The sequence below is a fragment of the Oncorhynchus mykiss genome, chromosome 10 (genome assembly GCF_057628025.1).
Source record: "Oncorhynchus mykiss isolate SJ-2025 chromosome 10, ASM5762802v1, whole genome shotgun sequence".
NCBI lineage: Eukaryota > Metazoa > Chordata > Actinopteri > Salmoniformes > Salmonidae > Oncorhynchus > Oncorhynchus mykiss.
Genome location: NC_143031.1, coordinates 10,847,501 through 10,868,799, shown reverse-complemented (window position 1 = coordinate 10,868,799; position 21,299 = coordinate 10,847,501). Strand labels below are relative to the sequence as shown.

At 45.2% G+C, this 21,299-nt stretch overlaps 1 protein-coding gene across 2 annotated transcripts in view; it reads right to left on the bottom strand.

Annotated features, from left to right (window-relative positions):
* LOC110534845 (clathrin interactor 1) overlaps positions 1–460 on the bottom strand; it is a 62,505-nt gene extending 62,045 nt beyond the window's left edge. Inside the window, exon 1 of one of the 2 annotated variants that reach the window (XM_090188955.1) lies at positions 163–460. In XM_090188955.1, coding sequence (XP_090045081.1) covers positions 163–203 — 41 coding nt within the window. In that variant the 5' untranslated portion in view covers positions 204–460. The remainder of the gene's footprint in view (positions 1–162) is intronic. The other variant, XM_090188956.1, reaches the window with a different exon arrangement.
* Between the last annotated feature and the right edge of the window lie 20,839 nt (positions 461–21,299).

Here is a 21,299-nt window from a genome sequence, read left to right as displayed (position 1 = left end):
AGAGGAATATATATATATAATCGTTACATTTTGTACACAAGGCTGAAAACGGCGTGACGTCACGAGATCAGTGTTTCCCTGGTCGGTTGTCAAATGTAAACTAGCCAGTTAACGGGCCTTGCAACACAATGACAAGCGGACGAAAACAGCAAGAATACTCACGCTTTATCCACCATTTCCCTGACTTTCCACATGTTTAGCATGTAGACGCTCTATCAGTGGCTCGCCGCCTCAATAATGCGTCGTCCAGTCCCGTTTCCAACCACAGATGGACTTGCGTCACCGACAACAGAATTCCGAGTCCCTTCTGCCTGCCAGCTCTGTGGGCAAGTTACTACGGGAGACCTCTAAACGTTAGTGTATTTCACCCGGACAGGTTGTGCTTGGGATTGTTTTTTTTGCCTAAAATGGTCAAGGAAAGCAGCATTTCACCTACTTCATTATGCCTGTACTCAGAACCAATCTGCATACGAACATAGGAGAGGTATCTTTATGTTCCTACTTCCTAGACCTCTGCCAGCCCAATCATTCTTTAGTAAAATACACAAGTATGAGATTTTATGTTGTAACTGTGAATTGAATAGTTACAACTTTTCGCTGTTTGGCCGCATAGCTGTCTCTGCTTCTTTTTGTATGCATATGTTAATTGTTATATTTTACAGTTTTGTGTAGATTTTGTCCCTTGTGGTAATGCAACAAAGTAAAATCTACCTGGAAACGTGCAGTGTGCAGCGTTTTCCTTTTTATTTTCCACTAGTTTTGCTTTTTTTCCTGTTAGGCCACAAACTGTTCAGGCAAACAATTGACACCTTTCTCTTGTTGAAATTGAATTTATGGGACTGCACCTTATTTCAGAGTCTTGAGAGGACTCTTTCTTCCACGATCAGAATGATTGTATATTTGTAAGTGGAAAAATAGCTCAAAGAAACTAGTAAGGGATGGGTGCAGCTGTACGAACACAAGGAGAGGGTGACCTGTGACCTTTTATTTAAACAGTCTTTACGGCTTCATTGATGGTTTCAGGTAACATATTTTAGATTATTTAAAGTCAATGACAAATCGCAAGGATTCCATGCTGGTTTGGTTTGAAAGAGGCTAATGATTGCAGGTGGGGGGCATTTAAAGGGGTAGCCTCTTTTAGGTGGACATGGTTGATTACATTGAGAGGGTTATATTAATCCCACCCGTGCAGGCGTGTTTTGCACGGGCGGGCGTGCTTTCCGTGCAGGCGTGCTTTCCCGGGCGTGAGTTCAAAGCCCACGGCGAAGCCGGCGCAAAAGGGACGTAATTAAGCACATGTAGTAATTACTAGGATTCTGTGTTTTCCCTTGTAAAATGGATTGCTTTTCTAACATTTATTTAATGGAAAGAGATGTATGTATGTTTCTGGACGATGCACCATGCTGCCTTGTTGACAAAATTACAGAGTGTCCCCTCCCCGCTTTCCCCCAGATGACGCAATGGGCCATCGACCAGTGCCCCGTAGCTTAGCATAATCGAATCCGCCCATTAAATTAAGTGTGTGGCGACCAATAGTTAAGTAGGAAGTGGGAGGAGTTTTGTACAGCAAGGCATGCTGAAAATATGTCTAAGACCACTTTGTCTGTACAGTCTAAGAAAGAAACGTTTGTAACTTGCAAAGACGTTTAAAAATAGCCCCAAAAAAATCAACTCATCATTATGCTTAAACATAAATATTATAGCTCCTTGTTATATGAGCCACGTTACAATTGCCATGCAGTGTGTAGGGTGTTTGCCTATAACGCCAGCGGCCCGGGTTCGCTTCCCTGCCTCACTGTTTGTTACATTGGTGTTAAAAGTGGGATGGCGGCCGTGAGTGACTGCGGTAGGTTGACGCATAAGGACGTGTCTTCCCGTTCGGAGGGGGCAGTGTAGCGATCTTTGCTAAATGACCCACGTTACAATTCCTACTAAGTGGGGTACACCCTATTGGTGCGATGCGTAGGATGTTTGCCTTTCATGCCAGTGAACCCAGGTTTGCTTCCCTGCTCCACCATTCGCTACATCCTTATTATATAAAATGACTATATTGACTGATCTATAGGACCTCAACCTCCTTGGATCTTGAAGGCTCATGTATCTCCGTGTCAGTGGCAAATGATTCAAGAAGAGACCTCATTGTGGAGGACAAGTGAAAAGGTAATGGGATTTTCTGGTGCAGGCAGCCATCTACATGAGTACACATTCAGCTTGAAGAGTGCTGTCCTCAACAACGGTGGTGACAGCCAACAACAATGTCATTGCTCTTACTCCATATCCAGTCTGGCAGAGGAGTGAGGCCTGATCTGATGCACATACCTAAGCACAGTTCGCACGTTGTCATCCTGAATCCATCATGGCTGTCTCCATGACGGACAGGAGACAGCTATGCAGGACGTCCCAGTGTCGGCTCCGATCCTCAGGCCATTTCTCAGGATACCGTCTGCTCCTGACATGATCAGGGGACCCAGTTCAACCGCAAGAGGACCTCTGCTCCTTCTAAGCATAGACAGGAAATAAGTGAGAGGGGAAAATGACAACGTTCTGAATACAGATGGGGGGAAAAAAGTGACGATTTTAATTCAAACAAAGCATGACATGAGACAGCACTCACTGTCCCTATCTGTACTGTGCCCTTTGAGAGCTCACAACCCATCAAAACTGAACGACCAATGAAGAAGCAGCCCACAGACTGTCAGGCCTGCAGAAGAAATAAGAACATTCAAAAACAATTTCATCATTTTGACACGGAGGAGTGGCAGAGTTTGAGAGGGCCTTCTTTAACGAAGTAGTTTCTGGCCTCTTAATAAAGTATTCAGGAGTGTTGAGGTCACAGGGACAGGCTATAAGTAGTAAACAATGTATTTTAGATGCACTATGTCAGTGGGCTGCCAAGAAGAGTGCTGAGTTCTGTCAACGCCATTAGGCATGAATCGACCACTTCACTCTCCTGACTGTCACCCCCCCCCCCCCCCCCCCCCCCCCACGCCTTCCTTCACTATACCTCAGGTTTCACTATTTCTCCTCAGGACCTCATATTGCTGGTTTGGGTGGATTTTATACAAGGAAGTGGAATGTTGAACATATTAATAAATGTATATTCAATTGTATCCTCTTTCATTCATATACTGTGCCAGTCAAAAGTTTGGACACACCTACTCATTCCAGGGTTTTAGAACACCTACTCATTCTAGGGTTTTAGAACACCTACTCATTCAGGGTATTTCTTTATTTTGACTATTTACTACATTGTGGAATAATAGTGAAGACATCAAAACTATGAAATAACACATATGGAATCATGTAGCAACCAAAAAAGTGTTAAACAAATCAAAATATATTTGAGATTCTTCAAAGTAGCCACCCTTTGCCTTGATGACAGCTTCGCACACTCTTGGCAGTCTCTCAATCAGCTTCAAGAGGTAGTCACCTGGAATACATTTCAATTAACAAGTGTGCCTTGTTAAAAGTTAATTTGTGGAATTTCTTTCCTTCTTAATGTGTTCGAGCCAATCAGTTGTATTGTGATATAGAAGATAGCCCTATTTGGTAAAATACCAAGTCCATTTTATGGCAAGAACAGCTCAAATAAGCAAAGAGAAACAACAGTCCATCATTACTATTAGACAGGGCTATCCAACCCTCTTCCTGGAGATCTACCATCCTGTGGGTTTCCAGTCCAACCCTAATTTAACACACCTGATTATACTAATTAGCTTAACTAGCTGAGTCAGATATGCTAAATTAGGGATGGACTGAAAACCTACAGGACAGTAGATCTCCAGGAAGAGGTTTGGGCAGCCCTGCTATAGGACATGAAGGTCAGTCAATGAGTAAAATGTCAAGAACTTTGAAAGTTTCTTGAAGTGCAGTCGCAAAAACCATCAAGCTCTATGATGAAACTGGCTCTCACGGGGACCGCCACAGGAAAGGAAGAACCAGAGTTACCTCTGCTGCAGAGGATAAGTTCATTAGAGTTACCAGCCTCAGATTGCAGCCCAAATAAATGCTTCAGAGTTCAAGTTACAGACACATCAACTGTTCAGAGGGGACTGCGTGAATCAGGCCTTCATAGTCAAATTGCTGCAAAGAATACTATTAAATGACACCAATAAGAAGAGACTGGTGGAGAAGTGTGGGGGTGCTTTGCTGGTGACACTGTCAGGGATTTATTTAGAATTCAAGGCATACTTAACCAGCATGGCTACCACAGCATTCTGCAGCGATACGCCATCCCATCTGGTTTGCGCTTAGTGGGACTATCATTTGCTTTTCAACAGGACAATGACCGAAAACATCTCCAGGCTGTGTAAGGGCTATTTGACCAACAAGGAGAGTGACGAAATGCTTCATCAGATGACCATGAATCCACAATCACCCAACCTCAACACAACTGAGATGGTTTGGGATGAGTTGGACCGCAGATTGCAGGAAAAGCAGCCAGCAAGTGCTCAGAAAATATGGGAACTCCTTCAAGACTGTCGGAAAAGCATTCCAGGTGAAGCTGGTTGAGAGAATGCCAAGAGATTGCGACGCTGTCGTCAAGGTAAAGGATGGCTAAAATGTATTTTTATTTGTTTAACACTTTTTTGGGGTACTTTATGATTCCATATGTGTTTTGATGTCTTCACTATGTATGTAGAAAATAGTGAGAATAAAGAAAAACCCTTGACTGAGTAGGTGTGGCCAAACTTTTGACTGGTGCTGTACCTGCACTGTAACTGCAAGCTGTTGGCTAGAGTGCATGTCCCAATACCAAAGTGGGCACATTCGCTATACCTATGGAACATTTTTTGGGGGGGACAAAACCATCTACGCCTAGAGTTGAAAATGGGATGGAAACCCATTTAACTTGTATTTTTTTTATTAGGTACATGGGAATTTAACCTCCAATTTTTTTTTTTTTTTTTATGTATTTATGTATTTATGCCCAGTCTTTTATCTGCAAGAAGTCAATTTGATGGAAACAACTCTGATGGGAAAATGGTCCAGGGTTTCCCTTAGCTGGTAATTGCCAGGCATTTGGCCAATAATATTTTTTTTTTAATGCCAATTTTTAATTTAAATATTTTTTTGTAAATACAATTATTGCAGGCCAAATTGTCCAGGAGAAACTGTTTATCATAGCCTACACCCCAAATTTGCCATTCAGCATCCTTCTCTCAAGCCTTGCAAGTAACAGAGGAGCCTTGGCCTAGGCTACTGTTTATTGCTACAATGTAGGTAAACAAAAGTTAGAGGGAAAAAGTATATGCCTATAATGAACAGCCTATATTGAATATATGTTTTAATATTGTAGTGGACTAAGATGAGAAGAATACAGGTAACTGCAACTCCCTATTCAGGCAGGATGTAATTTTAAAACTTACATTTATAATTTATCATTATTGTATATCATTGTTATTATTCTAAGCCTATTTAATAATATGCCAAACCTGTTTTGTTGAATTCTGAGACATTTTTACATTTGCTAAATTAAATTTGATCTGTCTTAATTGTGTGCTCCATTTTTAAATAAAGATCGGTTATAAGTAGGTCTGTTGTAAAAAATAAATAACATTAGCCTATTTCTGTCATTTGTTGGGTACGGTAATTATTTGCCTTTGTTGGTAATTGCAGCCTGTTGGAAACATTTGAAGGTTTAAACCAGTTTGCAAGTATTTTGTTTCAAACCTTTTTTCTTTGGCCATATTAAGTTCCAACTAATGCTGTGTTTGCCGCAATATACACTGAACAAAAATATAAACGCAACATGTAAACTGTTGGTTTCATAAACTGAAATAAAAGATCCCCAAAATGTTCCAACATTTCTCTAATTTTGTACACAAATTAGTTTACATTCTTGTTAGGGAGCATTTCTCCATTGCCAAGATAATCCATCCACCTGACAGTTGTGGCATATCAAGAAGCTGATTAAACCGTATGACCATTACACAGATGCACCTTGAGCTGGGGACAAAAGTCCACTCTAAAATGTGCAGGGTTGTCAAACAACACAATGCCACAGATTTGAGGGAGGGAGTGTGCAATTGGAATGCTAAAGTTAATTTCTCTACCATAAGCCGCCTTCAGCGTTGTTTTAGAGAATTTGGGAGTACGTCCTTCCAGCCTCGCAGCATGCATATTGTTTTTATGATTTTTAAATATTCACATGAAAATCTGTCACCAATTGGATGGAAACCTATAGACACCCTAAAGATTCTGGAAAGTGCGCTGGTCCAGTGTCACTGATTATGCTTGCACATCATGGTTCACATGCACACACAAACATCTAAAGAATAAGCTTCAGACTAGGATTGAATATTTTCCCAGTATTTTACAAATGTTCCATCCAGAGAATAACCACTTTTCTCACTGGCAACCCGATATTTCGTGCCCAAACTGTAAGTATCATTCTAATGCATATTAATATCTAGGTTTTATTAGAGCTTTGATCGCTATGGAAATTAAAGTCTGATGCTACCTGAGTCTGATGAGCCCTACATTAAATACATTTTATAAGCCCTACATGAAATACATTTTATAAGCCCTACATTAAAGATATTTCACCAGTTCACCACGCTTGGAATTGCGCATGGTGATCTTAGGCTTGTGTGCGGCTGCTCGGCCATGGAAAACCATTTAATGAAGTTCCCGACGAACAGTTATTGTGCCGACGTTGCTCCCAGAGGCAATTTGGAACTCGGTAGTGAGTGTTGCAACCGAGGACAGACGTGTTTGTCTATAGAGATTGCAATGTTTGGCTATGGAGGTTGCATGGCTGTGTGCTCGATTTTATACACCTGTCAGCAACGGGTGTGGTTGAAATAGCAGAATCGACTAATTTGAAGGTGAGGTCCACATACATTTGTATATATAATGTATGTTAAAAAATAAGGTGACTCTCGGAAGCAAGATGGAGATGTGTAAATTAGATGTGCATTCAGTCCTTATATTACTGTAGCATATGCTGCAGCAAATGTAGATACCACAATGTAAATACACCTCTGACTTTATTGGGCAGTCACATTTACTTTTTAAAAATGATTTGTGTTTGTGTGTGTGTGTGTGTATGTGTACTGACAGAAGATCAATCAATTAATCCAAACTGTGCAGAGGCAATTTAAGAAATGGAAATTCACCAAAAGTTGAATAACATTCAGAGATTGTCAAGCCAAGCATTCGATACTGGGTAAGCCTGTAAGGCAGGAAGGGGTGTGTTTTCTTTTTGTCGAGATTGACATAGTCTATTTGTTGTGGTGTTGATAACACAAACATTATCGGTATGCTTTGCTTATTGGTTGTGTGGTGCATCGGCACAGAAACCTATTGGTGGAAAATTTGTTGCATATATTTTATATAACGTTAAAACAGACTTCCTCCGTGCTGACCATTGTCTGCAGACGGCTCTAATCGGACAGTAACGAAACAGGCAATGAGAGTGATTCTGTCCGTGGTGGTTGGAGAACCCTCAACCTTCTGGCCCCTAGCCCTACATCGACTGTGACACAACAGCTGAAGTGGCCAAGTCGATATCCATGAATATAAAGACAGGGTCGCTACAGTTATTTGTGATAATTAACCATATTCAGAGATAATTCTATGAGAGGGAAGGGTGTTCAATTTATTTTACAGTACAAGGGGGAGTGTCGTGGAAATATTTTGTTTACGTTGGTGAGGGGGGTGCATTTTATTATGACACCTTAAGTTGGACCAGACCCCCCCCCCCCTCCCACAGTACATGTTGATCGGTACCTTATGAATTCAGAACTTCAGGTCCACAAAAGTGTGTATGAGGGTAGGAGCTACGGAGTAGGTGGACAAGCGATTCTGAGTCGGTAAACTACCAATACTCATTGTGCCAATTAATGATGATCACACAATTGCATTTTAATTGTATTTCCACATACTTGTATGAACAGTCGATTGGTCAATATTGACAGGACATATTTTCCAACAGTTCACCCTGATCACTACACAATCCTTCATTGTAAATGTAATATTCTGTCTTTCCAATAGGTGGCACTGTGTCTCCAGATAAACCGTGATGAGTGGAAACAGGAGAACGGATACATCTCTAAGTGGGGAGTTCTTTTAACAGGCACTACTATAATCATAATATATATTTATAGCTTTTATTTTGAGCATATGTAACATTTTATGATATAATAGTAATAATAATAATTGTAATAAATAACCAATTATTGACCAAAGTTTTGAGTGTAAGTATTAAGGAATTTATAAAAGACAGATTATCAAGACATTGTAGAAAATGGCGTTCCACTTACAAAATGTCCCATAAATTAAATAGATTTCCATGTAACAGGAATAAACCTTTTTTTTTTCTATTTGTTTACATATGATTTTTTCCAGGGAAAGAAGCTGTGGTGAAAATGGGTTTGCATGTGGGGCAGGATCAGATGCTGTATGGTATGTGGGTGTATGACATGTATATCGCTTGGGAAAAGAAGGTCTGACTGTGGTCGTGGTAGCCAACAATAACAACTCAAAATAAAACAGTGGAGAGAGGCAAAGATATCCCGTCCAGCAGAGAGATTACAAACCTGAGAACCAAGTCATGGACATGGGTATGTAACATTAGAGCTAAATCAATGAACAAAGAACATTGTATTTCAAAAGAAAAGGAAATGGAAGAAAAACAGAACTCACTCGCATGGTTTCACAGTATTTCAACTAATTGGATCCATATGTAAAAAGAATAATGGGAAATTTGGATTGTTTTATTTGTGCTCTTTTTTTTGTTTTGCTAAACTATGAAGTGGGAGAGGACTGCAGATGACGATCAGTCATGGGAATTTCAGCTGCGTAAACAGGTCTGCTCCTTTTAATCTCGGGGAACGTTCAGTCCAACTCCTGACCTGTCACCTCCTGTCATTGTGAGAGCTGTCTGTCTATGTGATGGAACAGCACACGTTTACCAGGTTTGATGATGCACCGTGACCTGGGTCATGTTCATGGTGTCCACTGTGGTGGTTCCAATCAGGCCTAACAAAGCCTGTGTGGGCTGGGAAGGACCAGAGCCCTCACCAACTTCAGTGGGCGGGCATACTGCCCAGCAGATCATTTTCTGCTATCTGGGCATGCTGCCAATGTTTCTCCCCCGCACTGAAGAAAATCAGATCTGATGCCTCCTTTATATACTGTTTGAACTGGCTTCACCACAATCACTTTAAATGTTTATATTCCCTTCAAAATCCTTTGTCTAAACTGTTGTCGTTCTTCTGCCCCCCACAATAGAGGCAGCGTGCATTCCTAGAGGGTAAACAACAATGTGTGTACCCCACTTTCTGGCTCAGCCTGCGGTGGAGCCTGTCATTGTTCATGGAGGAGAGGGAACAAGGGAACGGTGAAAGGACACAAGACGTCCTCCATTTTTAGTTCCATAAGAAGTCCCAGTATGGCCACACAGTACAGGGCCTTACAGAGGGAAGCTGCAGTCCCCGGATGGCCACACAGTACAGGGCCTTGCAGAGGGAAGCTGCAGTCCCCGGATGGCCACACAGTACAGGGCCTTACAGAGGGAAGCTACAGTCCCAGTCCCAGTATGGCCACACAGTACAGGGCCTTACAGAGGGAAGCTACAGTCCCAGTCCCAGTATGGCCACACAGCACAGGGCCTTACAGAGGGAAGCTGCAGTCCCAGTATGGCCACACAGTACAGGGCCTTACAGAGGGAAGCTACAGTCCCAGTCCCAGTATGGCCACACAGTACAGGGCCTTACAGAGGGAAGCTACAGTCCCAGTCCCAGTATGGCCACACAGCACAGGGCCTTGCAGAGGGAAGCTACAGTCCCAGTCCCAGTATGGCCACACAGCACAGGGCCTTACAGAGGGAAGCTGCAGTCCCCGGATGGCCACACAGTACAGGGCCTTACAGAGGGAAGCTACAGTCCCAGTCCCAGTATGGCCACACAGTACAGGGCCTTACAGAGGGAAGCTACAGTCCCAGTCCCAGTATGGTCACACAGTACAGGGCCTTACAGAGGGAAGCTACAGTCCCAGTCCCAGTATGGCCACACAGCACAGGGCCTTACAGAGGGAAGCTGCAGTCCCCGGATGGCCACACAGTACAGGGCCTTACAGAGGGAAGCTACAGTCCCAGTCCCAGTATGGCCACACAGCACAGGGCCTTACAGAGGGAAGCTACAGTCCCAGTCCAAGAATGGCCACACAGTACAGGGCCTTACAGAGGGAAGCTACAGTCCCAGTATGGCCACACAGTACAGGGCCTTGCAGAGGGAAGCTACAGTCCCAGTCCCAGTATGGCCACACAGTACAGGGCCTTACAGAGGGAAGCTACAGTCCCAGTCCCAGTATGGCCACACAGTACAGGGCCTTACAGAGGGAAGTTATAGTCCCAGTCCCAGTATGGCCACACAGTACAGGGCCTTACAGAGGGAAGCTACAGTCCCAGTCCCAGTATGGCCACACAGTACAGGGCCTTGCAGAGGGAAGCTACAGTCCCAGTCCCAGTATGGCCACACAGTACAAGGCCTTGCAGAGGGAAGCTACAGTCCCAGTCCCAGTATGGCCACACAGTACAGGGCCTTACAGAGGGAAGCTACAGTCCTAGTATGGCCACACAGTACAGGGCCTTACAGAGGGAAGCTACAGTCCCAGTCCCAGTCCCAGTATGGCCACACAGTACAGGGCCTTACAGAGGGAAGCTACAGTCCCAGTCCCAGTCCCATTCCCAGTCCCAGTCCCAGTCCGACTCCCAGTCCAACTCCCAGTCCCACTCCCACTCCTAGTCCCAGTCCCAGTCCCACTCCCACTCCCACTCCCACTCCTAGTCCCAGTCCCAGTCCCACTCCCACTCCCAGTCCCACTCCCAGTCCCACTCCCAGTCCCAGTCCCAGTCCCACTCCCAGTCCCAGTCCTAGTCCCAGTCCCAGTCCCACTCCCAGTCCCACTCCTAGTCCCACTCCTAGTCCCAGTCCCACTCCCACTCCCAGTCCCATTCCTAGTCCCACTCCTAGTCCCAGTCCCAGTCCCAGTCCCACTCCCACTCCCAGTCCTAGTCCCAGTCCCAGTCCCAGTCCCAGTCCCAGTCCCACTCCCAGTCCCAGTCCCAGTCCCAGTCCCAGTCCCACTCCCACTCCCACTCCCAGTCCCACTCCCAGTCCCAGTCCCAGTCCCAGTCCCACTCCCACTCCCAGTCCCACTCCCAGTCCCAGTCCCACTCCCAGTCCCACTCCCAGTCCCAGTCCCAGTCCCAGTCCCAGTCCCACTCCCAGTCCCACTCCCAGTCCCACTCCCAGTCCCAGTCCCAGTCCCAGTCCCAGTCCCACTCCTAGTCCCAGTCCCAGTCCCACTCCCAGTCCCAGTCCCACTCCCAGTCCCAGTCCCAGTCCCACTCCCAGTCCCAGTCCCAGTCCCAGTCCCAGTCCCACTCCCAGTCCCAGTCCCAGTCCCAGTCCCACTCCCAGTCCCAGTCCCAGTCCCACTCCTAGTCCCAGTCCCACTCCCAGTCCCAGTCCCAGTCCCAGTCCCAGTCCCAGTCCCAGTCCCATTCCCAGTCCCACTCCCACTCCCACTCCTAGTCCCAGTCATGCTCCAAACATGCTGCAGTTTCTTTATCATCAGCTGCTGCAGCGTTTACTGAGGCTTACGTTTTTCTGTTCGGCACAAACAGGCAGAAGGAGCACATTCCAGAGCTGTTCCAAAAATAAACTGGAGAACGATAAATAAAGGGCCTTATTCTCAGCACACATCTGGATAGGAACAACCGTGGAGCACTGGGACCTAACCTCATGGGAGAGCTCCTGTGCATTTAAAGACTTGTATCAGCCCTCTTATCGCAGATGAAAACGCTCCCCCACCCCCGTTGCCACACACACACTGTGAAGAACAGCCAGCAAATAGGGTTGTGAGCATGGCTTCAGGCAGCCATTTTCTTTTTGTAAACAACCCTAAACTGGCATCATGCAGATTCATGACAGCAGTGTAACAGCACAGGTAGAGGAGATCCGCTCTCAGGGAATAAACAGAAAGGAATGGAGAGACTTTAAAGGTCAGTAAAGAGCAGTGAAAAGCCAGCTGCAGCGTCATGTGGGAACCAGGACAACCCCTCTCCTCCTGCTGTCCTGGTCACTCTCTCCATCCTGACACTGTCCTGGTCGCTCTCTCCATCCTGACACACACTGTCCTGGTCGCTCTCTCCATCCTGACACACACTGTCCTGGTCGCTCTCTCCATCCTGACACACACTGTCCTGGTCGCTCTCTCCATCCTGACACACACTGTCCTGGTCGCTCTCTTCATCCTGACACCCACTGTCCTGGTCGCTCTCTCCATCCTGACACACACTGTCTTTGTTCCCGAAATGCAGCTACTCTTTCATGACCAGATTCAATTGACAATTTAGCTGAAAAGGAAAGTGAAAACAAGGCCAAACATCTGGAGTCATTAACAGTTAATGTGGAAAATGAAGGGAAAGGAGAGGATGAAAACGTGAAACTTTCAAGGACAGAAGCTTTCTGCGTGACATGCATGATAAAACTGTGCCACAACTGTCTGTGCCACAGTCAAGCTGAGAAAAATGGCTGATAAGTGGTGATTTTTTTTTACACTAATTATTTGTCTATTGTAAATCGACTGAGACTATAGCGAATAAAGCGTAACATTAAACAGTACAACTTGTGACACCGACATCAGAATTTAATTGACAGTTTAGTTAGCGAAGATTAAACCCCAGATTAACCCCAGTCGCCTAAATATCAATAGCTTGTTCATTTATTTTTTACATTTCAAAAGAATAGACGCTTTTGAAGAATAGACAGCTCAGGGACCATCAGAGGGTAACATCCCAAATAATATAGGCCATTATAGAATGATAGATGAAAAAGGACAGTTCAGATTTCATAGCGAGACACTTAAGAGCCCTGTCAGTTCATGGCTTTATCTCCTCTCCCATGGGATGGTGAGCAATGCCAAAAATGCTCTTGCATGCAACTACCAAAATGCAATATCATGCTACGCTTCATGTCCATGGATCTATCCTCTCCAGCTACAAAAAGCATGGGAGAGAAGCAGGCTGCAGCTGGCAGGACTATAGATTCCCAAAAAGGGCTACTTCTCGTTTCACAGGAACTAATGTCCCTCAGAGGAAGAAATGGAGAGAATAAAACATAGAAATGGAGAGAATAAAACATAGAAATGGAGAGAATAAAACATAGAAAGGGAGAGAATAAAACATAGAAATGGAGAATAAAAGAGAAAACGTGTGCGAGAGAGAAAGAAAGAGAGAGTCGTCTTAAAGCTCCCCAGGGACTTGTGTTTTCTCCTCTATGTCCCCTCTATGTCCCCTGGGCCCTGGGGACTGGGCTCTGGGCTGTAGGCTCTAGGCCAGGGCTCTCCAACCCTGTTCCTGGAGAGCTACACTCCTGTAGGTTTTCGCTCCAACCCCAGTTGTAACTAACCTGATTAAACTTATCAACCAGATAATTATTAGAATCAGGTGCTCTAGATTAGGGTTGAAAAACCTACAGGAAGGTAGCTCTCCGGGAACAGGGTTGGAGTGAAAACCTACAGGAGGGTAGCTCTCCAGGAACAGGGTTGGAGTTAAAACCTACAGGAAGGTAGCTCTCCAGGAACAGGGTTGGAGTGAAAACCTACAGGAGGGTAGCTCTCCAGGAACAGGGTTGGAGTGAAAACATACAGGAGGGTAGCTCTCCAGGAACAGGGTTGAAGTTAAAACCTACAGGACTGTAGCTCTCCAGGAACAGGTTTGGAGTGAAAACCTACAGGAAGGTAGCTCTCCAGGAACAGGTTTGGAGTGAAACCCTACAGGAGGGTAGCTCTCCAGGAACAGGGTTGGAGAGTCCTGCTGTAAGCTAACCCAACCTGCCTGTAATAATGAACTCCACGTTGATTATCAGAGCTGTTATGGGAGCCTCGTTATGAATAACCAGGCTCTTGGCTCTCACTGAGCTTTTTAAAGGAGTGGTGTAACATGCTGTTAAATGTGAATGAAATTTACAGGTCTGGGCACTTATCAAAAGTCCCTTTTTGGCCTCCGCTGAGAGATTCCAGTACATGTACACGATGAAAACACTGATAAAGCCATGATTGTGGGTCTGAATATCACTGAGTAGAATCATCCACTGAGTAGAATCATCCACTGAGTAGAATCATCCATCCACTGAGTAGAATCATCCATCCACTGAGTAGAATCATCCACTGAGTAGAATCATCCACTGAGTAGAATCATCCATCCACTGAGTAGAATCATCCACTGAGTAGAATCCTCCACTGCCGCTGGATTTAACTGCCAAAATAAAGGAAACACGTGAGTAAAGGAGGGATATGGCAGGGGGTGGCAGGGAGCCTAGTGGTTAGAGCATTGGGTCAGTAACCAGCAGGTAGCCTAGTGGTTAGAGCATTGGGTCAGTAACCAGCAGGTAGCCTAGTGGTTAGAGCATTGGGTCAGTAACCAGCAGGTAGCCTAGTGGTTAGAGCATTGGGTCAGTAACCAGCAGGTAGCCAAGTGGTTAGAGCATTGGGTCAGTAACCAGCAGGTAGCCTAGTGGTTAGAGCATTGGGTCAGTAACCAGCAGGTAGCCTAGTGGTTAGAGCATTGGGTCAGTAACCAGCAGGTAGCCAAGTGGTTAGAGCATTGGGTCAGTAACCAGCAGGTAGCCAAGTGGTTAGAGCATTGGGTCAGTAACCAGCAGGTAGCCAAGTGGTTAGAGCAGTGGGTCAGTAACCAGCAGGTAGCCTAGTGGTTAGAGCATTGGGTCAGTAACCAGCAGATAGCCTAGTGGTTAGAGCATTGGGTCAGTAACCAGCAGGTAGCCTAGTGGTTAGAGCATTGGGTCAGTAACCAGCAGGTAGCCAAGTGGTTAGAGCATTGGGTCAGTAACCAGCAGGTAGCCTAGTGGTTAGAGCATTGGGTCAGTAACCAGCAGGTAGCCTAGTGGTTAGAGCATTGGGTCAGTAACCAGCAGGTAGCCAAGTGGTTAGAGCATTGGGTCAGTAACCAGCAGGTAGCCTAGTGGTTAGAGCATTGTGTCAGTAACCAGCAGGTAGCCTAGTGGTTAGAGCATTGTGTCAGTAACCAGCAGGTAGCCTAGTGGTTAGAGCATTGGGTCAGTAACCAGCAGGTAGCCTAGTGGTTAGAGCAATATTTAAAACAAACAAACTGGTGGACAGTGGACTTTCTCTCTCCAGTGGCTTATGGTTTCAGTTATAGATGGTGAACAAAAATTCTCTCTCAATTGCAGTGTGATTGAAATCTGAAAATAAACAATGACTTCCAAATGCAATGTTGTCATGATACATATCATCTTCTTTCTAAGAGTGTAAGTAAAACATAAACTCAGCAAAAAAAAAGAAAAATAAACCTTTTTTTAGGACCCTGTCTTTCAAAGATAATTTGTAAAAATCAAAATAACTTTACAGATCTTCATTGTAAAGGGTTTAAACACTGTTTCCCATACTTGTTCAATTGAACCATAGACAATTCATGAACATGCACCTGTGGAACGGTCGTTAAGACACTAACAGATTACAGACGGTAGGCAATTAAGGTCACAGTTATGAAAACTTAGGACACTAAAGAGGCCTTTCTACTGACTCTGAAAAACACCAAAAGAAAGATGCCCAGGGTCCCTGCTCATCTGCGTGAACGTGCCTTAGGAATGCTGCAAGGAGACATGAGGAGTGCAGATGTTGCCAGGGCAATAAATTGCAATGTCCGTACTGTGCGATACCTAAGACAGCGCTACAGGGAGACAGGAAGGACAGCTGATCGTCCTCGCAGTGGCAGACCACGTGTAACAACACCTGCACAGGATCGGTACATCTGAACATCACACCTGCGGGGCAGGTACAGGATGGCAACAACAACTGTCCGAGTTACACCAGGAACGCACAATCCCTTCATCAGTGTTCAGACTGTCCGCAAAAGGCTAAGAGAGGCTGGACTGAGGGCTTGTAGGTCTGTTGTAGGGCAGGTCCTCACCAGACATCACCGGCAACAACGTTGCATATGGGCACCAACCCACCGTCGCTGGAACAGACAGGACTGGCAAAAAATGCTCTTCACTGACGAGTCGCGGTTTTGTCTCACCAGGGGTGGTGGTCGGATTTACGTTTATCGTCAAAGGAATGAGCGTTACACCGAGGCCTGTACTCTGGAGCGGGATTGATTTGGAGGTGGAGGGTCCATCATGGTCTGGGGTGGTGTGTCACAGCATCATCGGACTGAGCTTGTTGTCATTGAAGGCAATCTCAGTGCTGTGCGTTATAGGGAAGACATCCTCCTCCCTCATGTTGTACCCTTCCTGCAGGCTCATCTTGACATGACCTTCCAGCATGGCAATGCCACCAGCCATACCGCTCGTTCTGTGCGGGATTTCCTGCAAGACAGGAATGTCAGTGTTCTGCCATGGCCAGCGAAGAACCCGAATCTCAATCCCATTGAGTACGTCTGGGACCTGTTGAATCGGAGGGTGAGGGCTATGGATATTCCCCCAGAAATGTCCGGAGACTTGCAGGTGCCTTGCTGGAAGAGTGGGGTAACATTTCCCAGCAAGAACTGGCAAATCTGGTGCAGTCCATGAGGAGGAGAAGCAACGCAGTACTTAATGCAGCTGGTGGCCACACCAGATACTGACTGTTATTTTTGGTTTTGACCCCCCGCTTTTTCAGGGACACATTATTCAATTTCTGTTAGTCACATGTCTGTGGAACTTGCTCAGTTTATGTCTAAGTTGTTGAACCTTGTTATGTTCATATAAATATTTACACATGATAAGTTTGCTGAAAATAAACGCAGTTGACAGTGAGAGGACATTTCTTTTTTTGCTGAGTTTACAATGTAAATAAATATTGATACTACACATCAGCATCATACAAAGATAAGACAAGTAATATTGAACTTGTTTCAACGCCAGCTAGAATGAAGTCATTGAAAAACTATTCCTAAATATCCTGTGTGTACATCATCTCATTGCCTGTACGCCGTGCAGACGTTTTCCCTGCATACCATTTACATCAAGCGGGCAGGCAGACAGCCTCAGAGGCATGAGAATTGCTCCGGGAGAGGAAAAAACAGCATCTCTCCCAAAGCAGAGAGTATACATTCTTAACTGCCTTGTCAAGCCGGTTCCTCACCGCACACACCAGGTGTTGAAAACCATGTTTGCCAGAGCAGTAATCTCTAATCGAGTTGATGTGACCCATGACGCTGCAGGCAAAAATAAATATTATTGCTTCTCATGCCAGAGACATGTTGGAGAAAAGGTGTTAATTGTTTTCAGGCTGTCATCTTAAAGAGCCTTTGACATAAATGAAGGCGATTGTGTTTATGTAGGTGTAAATCTTAGCCCGCTGAAGGAACATCTTTCCCTGTGCATTTTCTGGAATGTGAGGAGCTGTCATTAAGTAGAAAGGAAAACAGACGTCATAGATCATAGGGCCTGCTCTATATGAATACAAGTAGGGACGGAGAGAGGAAATCTATGGAACAACAGAGAGATGTAATAGGTTAAAGAGACTGCACTTAACCTCTAGTAGGACAGGATGCAACAGTACACTACAGATTCCGTGGACATGATGACTATTCGAGAACTTAGAAGAGACACAGCTACAGCATTGCTGTAAGGGTTCCAAACGGGTTCTTCAGCTGTCCCAATAGGAGAACCCTTTGGGGTTCCTGGTAGAATCTTTTTGGTTTCTATGTAGAACCCTTTGTAGAAAGGGTTCTATCTACAGGGAACCGAAAAAGGGTTCTTTCTACCTGCAACCAAAAAGGTTTTTTTTTAAATTTTATTTCACCTTTCTTTAACCAGGTAGGCAAGTTGAGAACAAGTTCTCATTTACAATTGCGACCTGGCCAAGATAAAGCAAAGCAGTTCGACAGATACAACGACACAGAGTTACACATGGAGTAAAACAAACATACAGTCAATAATACAGTATAAACAAGTCTATATACAATGTGAGCAAATGAGGTGAGAAGGGAGGTAAAGGCAAAAAAAGGCCATGGTGGCAAGGTAAATACAATATAGCAAGTAAAACACTGGAATGGTAGTTTTGCAATGGAAGAATGTGCAAAGTAGAAATAAAAATAATGGGGTGCAAAGGAGCAAAATAAATAAATAAATTAAATACAGTTGGGAAAGAGGTAGTTGTTTGGGCTAAATTATAGGTGGGCTATGTACAGGTGCAGTAATCTGTGAGCTGCTCTGACAGCTGGTGCTTAAAGCTAGAGAGGGAGATAAGTGTTTCCAGTTTCCAACCTGGAGGGTTGTTAACACAATGTCCAAAGAAGGGCCGGAAGTATACAGAATGGTGTCGTCTGCGTAGAGGTTGATCAGAGACTCACCAGCAGCAAGAGCGACCTCATTGATGTATACAGAGAAGAGAGTTGGTCCAAGAATTGAACCCTGTGGCACCCCCATAGAGACTGCCAGAGGTCCGGACAACAGACCCTCCGATTTGACACACTGAACTCTATCAGAGAAGTAGTTGGTGAACCAGGCGAGGCAATCATTTGAGAAACCAAGGCTGTTGAGTCTGCCGATGAGGATGTGGTGATTGACAGAGTCGAAAGCCTTGGCCAGATCAATGAATACGACTGCACAGTAATGTTTCTTATCGATGGCGGTTAAGATATCGTTTAGGACCTTGAGCGTGGCTGAGGTGCACCCATGACCAGCTCTGAAACCAGATTGCATAGCAGAGAAGGTATGGTGAGATTCGAAATGGTCGGTAATCTGTTTGTTGACTTGGCTTTCGAAGACCTTAGAAAGGCATGGTAGGATAGATATAGGTCTGTAGCAGTTTGGGTCAAGAGTGTCCCCCCCTTTGAAGTGGGGGATGACCGCAGCTGCTTTTCAATCTTTGGGAATCTCAGACGACACGAAAGAGAGGTTGAACAGGCTAGTAATAGGGGTGGCAACAATTTCGGCAGATAATTTTAGAAAGAAAGGGTCCAGATTGTCTAGCCCGGCTGATTTGTAGGGGTCCAGATTTTGCAGCTCTTTCAGAACATCAGCTGAATGGATTTGGGAGAAGGAGAAATGGGGAAGGCTTGGGCGAGTTGCTGTTGGGGGTGCAGTGCTGTTGACAGGGGTAGGAGTAGCCAGGTGGAAAGCATGGCCAGCAGTAGAAAAATGCTTATTAAAATGTTCAATTATGGTGGATTTCTCCATGGACTTTACAGTGTCCCAGAACTTTTTTGAGTTAGTGTTGCAAGAAGCAAATTTCTGCTTGAAAAAGCTAGCCTTGGCTTTTCTAACTGCCTGTGTATAATGGTTTCTAGCTTCCCTGAACAGCTGCATATCACGGGGGCTGTTCGATGCTAATGCAGAACACCATAGGAAGTTTTTTTGTTGGTTAAGGGCAGTCAGGTCTGGGGAGAACCAAGGGCTATATCTGTTCCTGGTTCTAAATTTCTTGAATGGGGCATGTTTATTTAAGATGGTTAGGAAGGCATTTAAAAAAAATATCCAGGCATCCTCTACTGACGGGATGAGGTCAATATCCTTCCAGGATACCCCGGCCAGGTCGATTAGAAAGGCCTGCTCGCTGAAGTGTTTCAGGGAGCGTTTTACAGTGATGAGAGGAGGTTGTTTGACCGCTGACCCATTACTGATGCAGGCAATGAGGCAGTGATCGCTGAGATCTTGGTTGAAGACAGCAGAGGTGTATTTAGAGGGGAAGTTGGTTAGGTTCTTCAAAGGGTTCCCCTATGTGGACAGTCGAAGAACCTTTTAAGGTTCTACATATCCCCTTTTCTTCTAAGAGTGTAAGAATACATTATATTGAATATGATACAGCTATATACTCTACCTCTCTGGTTGTACAGTACACACTGGATATAATCCATGTCATCTATTTAAAGCTCTAATGTATACAAGCAGCAGTGTAGAAGTATGACAAACATGTCGGCAGAGAAAACATCACTCCCATGTTTTCGCCACTCTGTTCTCCTCTGTTCTGGGCTGTTTGAGCAGAGGTTTCAGCAGAGGTTTCAGCAGAGGTTTCATCCGAGGTTTCAGCAGAGGTTTCAGCAGAGGTTTCAGCAGAAGCTTATGAACTGATGGAAACATGGAAAATGCAAAGTGAAAGGGAAAGAGTCAACCAAGAGCCAACATGTCCCATAGTGAAATGCAGAGCGAGAGCCAACATGTCCCATAGTGAAATGCAGAGCGAGAGCCAACATGTCCCATAGTGAAATGCAGAGCGAGAGCCAACATGTCCCATAGTGAAATGCAGAGCGAGAGCCAACATGTCCCATAGTGAAATGCAGAGCGAGAGCCAACATGTCCCATAGTGAAATGCAGAGCGAGAGCCAACATGTCCCATAGTGAAATGCAGAGCGAGAGCCAACATGTCCCATAGTGAAATGCAGAGCGAGAGCCAACATGTCCCATAGTGAAATGCAGAGCGAGAGCCAACATGTCCCATAGTGAAATGCAGAGCGAGAGCCAACATGTCCCATAGTGAAATGCAGAGCGAGAGCCAACATGTCCCATAGTGAAATGCAGAGCGAGAGCCAACATGTCCCATAGTGAAATGCAGAGCGAGAGCCAACATGTCCCATAGTGAAATGCAGAGCGAGAGCCAACATGTCCCATAGTGAAATGCAGAGCGAGAGCCAACATGTCCCATAGTGAAATGCAGAGCGAGAGCCAACATGTCCCATAGTGAAATGCAGAGCGAGAGCCAACATGTCCCATAGTGAAATGCAGAGCGAGAGCCAACATGTCCCATAGTGAAATGCAGAGCGAGAGCCAACATGTCCCATAGCGAAATGCAGAGCGAGAGCCAACATGTCCCATAGTGAAATGCAGAGCGAGAGCCAACATGTCCCATAGCGAAATGCAGAGCGAGAGCCAACATGTCCCATAGTGAAATGCAGAGCGAGAGCCAACATGTCCCATAGCGAAATGCAGAGCGAGAGCCAACATGTCCCATAGTGAAATGCAGAGCGAGAGCCAACATGTCCCATAGCGAAATGCAGAGCGAGAGCCAACATGTCCCATAGTGAAATGCAGAGCGAGAGCCAACATGTCCCATAGTGAAATGCAGAGCGAGAGGTAGTGAAACACTAGAAACCCTGGAGAGAATGTGTTGTTTGTGGAACCATGGCAGTTTAGGCACTGGAGCTGGGTGTCTGGAATTACCCTCTCAAACCACTTCCTCCAGCCTACTGCACCCCAGAGGATACCTAGGTTTTCACCACCAAGCTCAAAGTACTTGATTGCAAAAAAAAAGAAGTGAACATGTTCAGGGTTGACAGTTAGGATAGGAAACAGTGCAGAATTGGATAATGCCTCCAGGCCAAA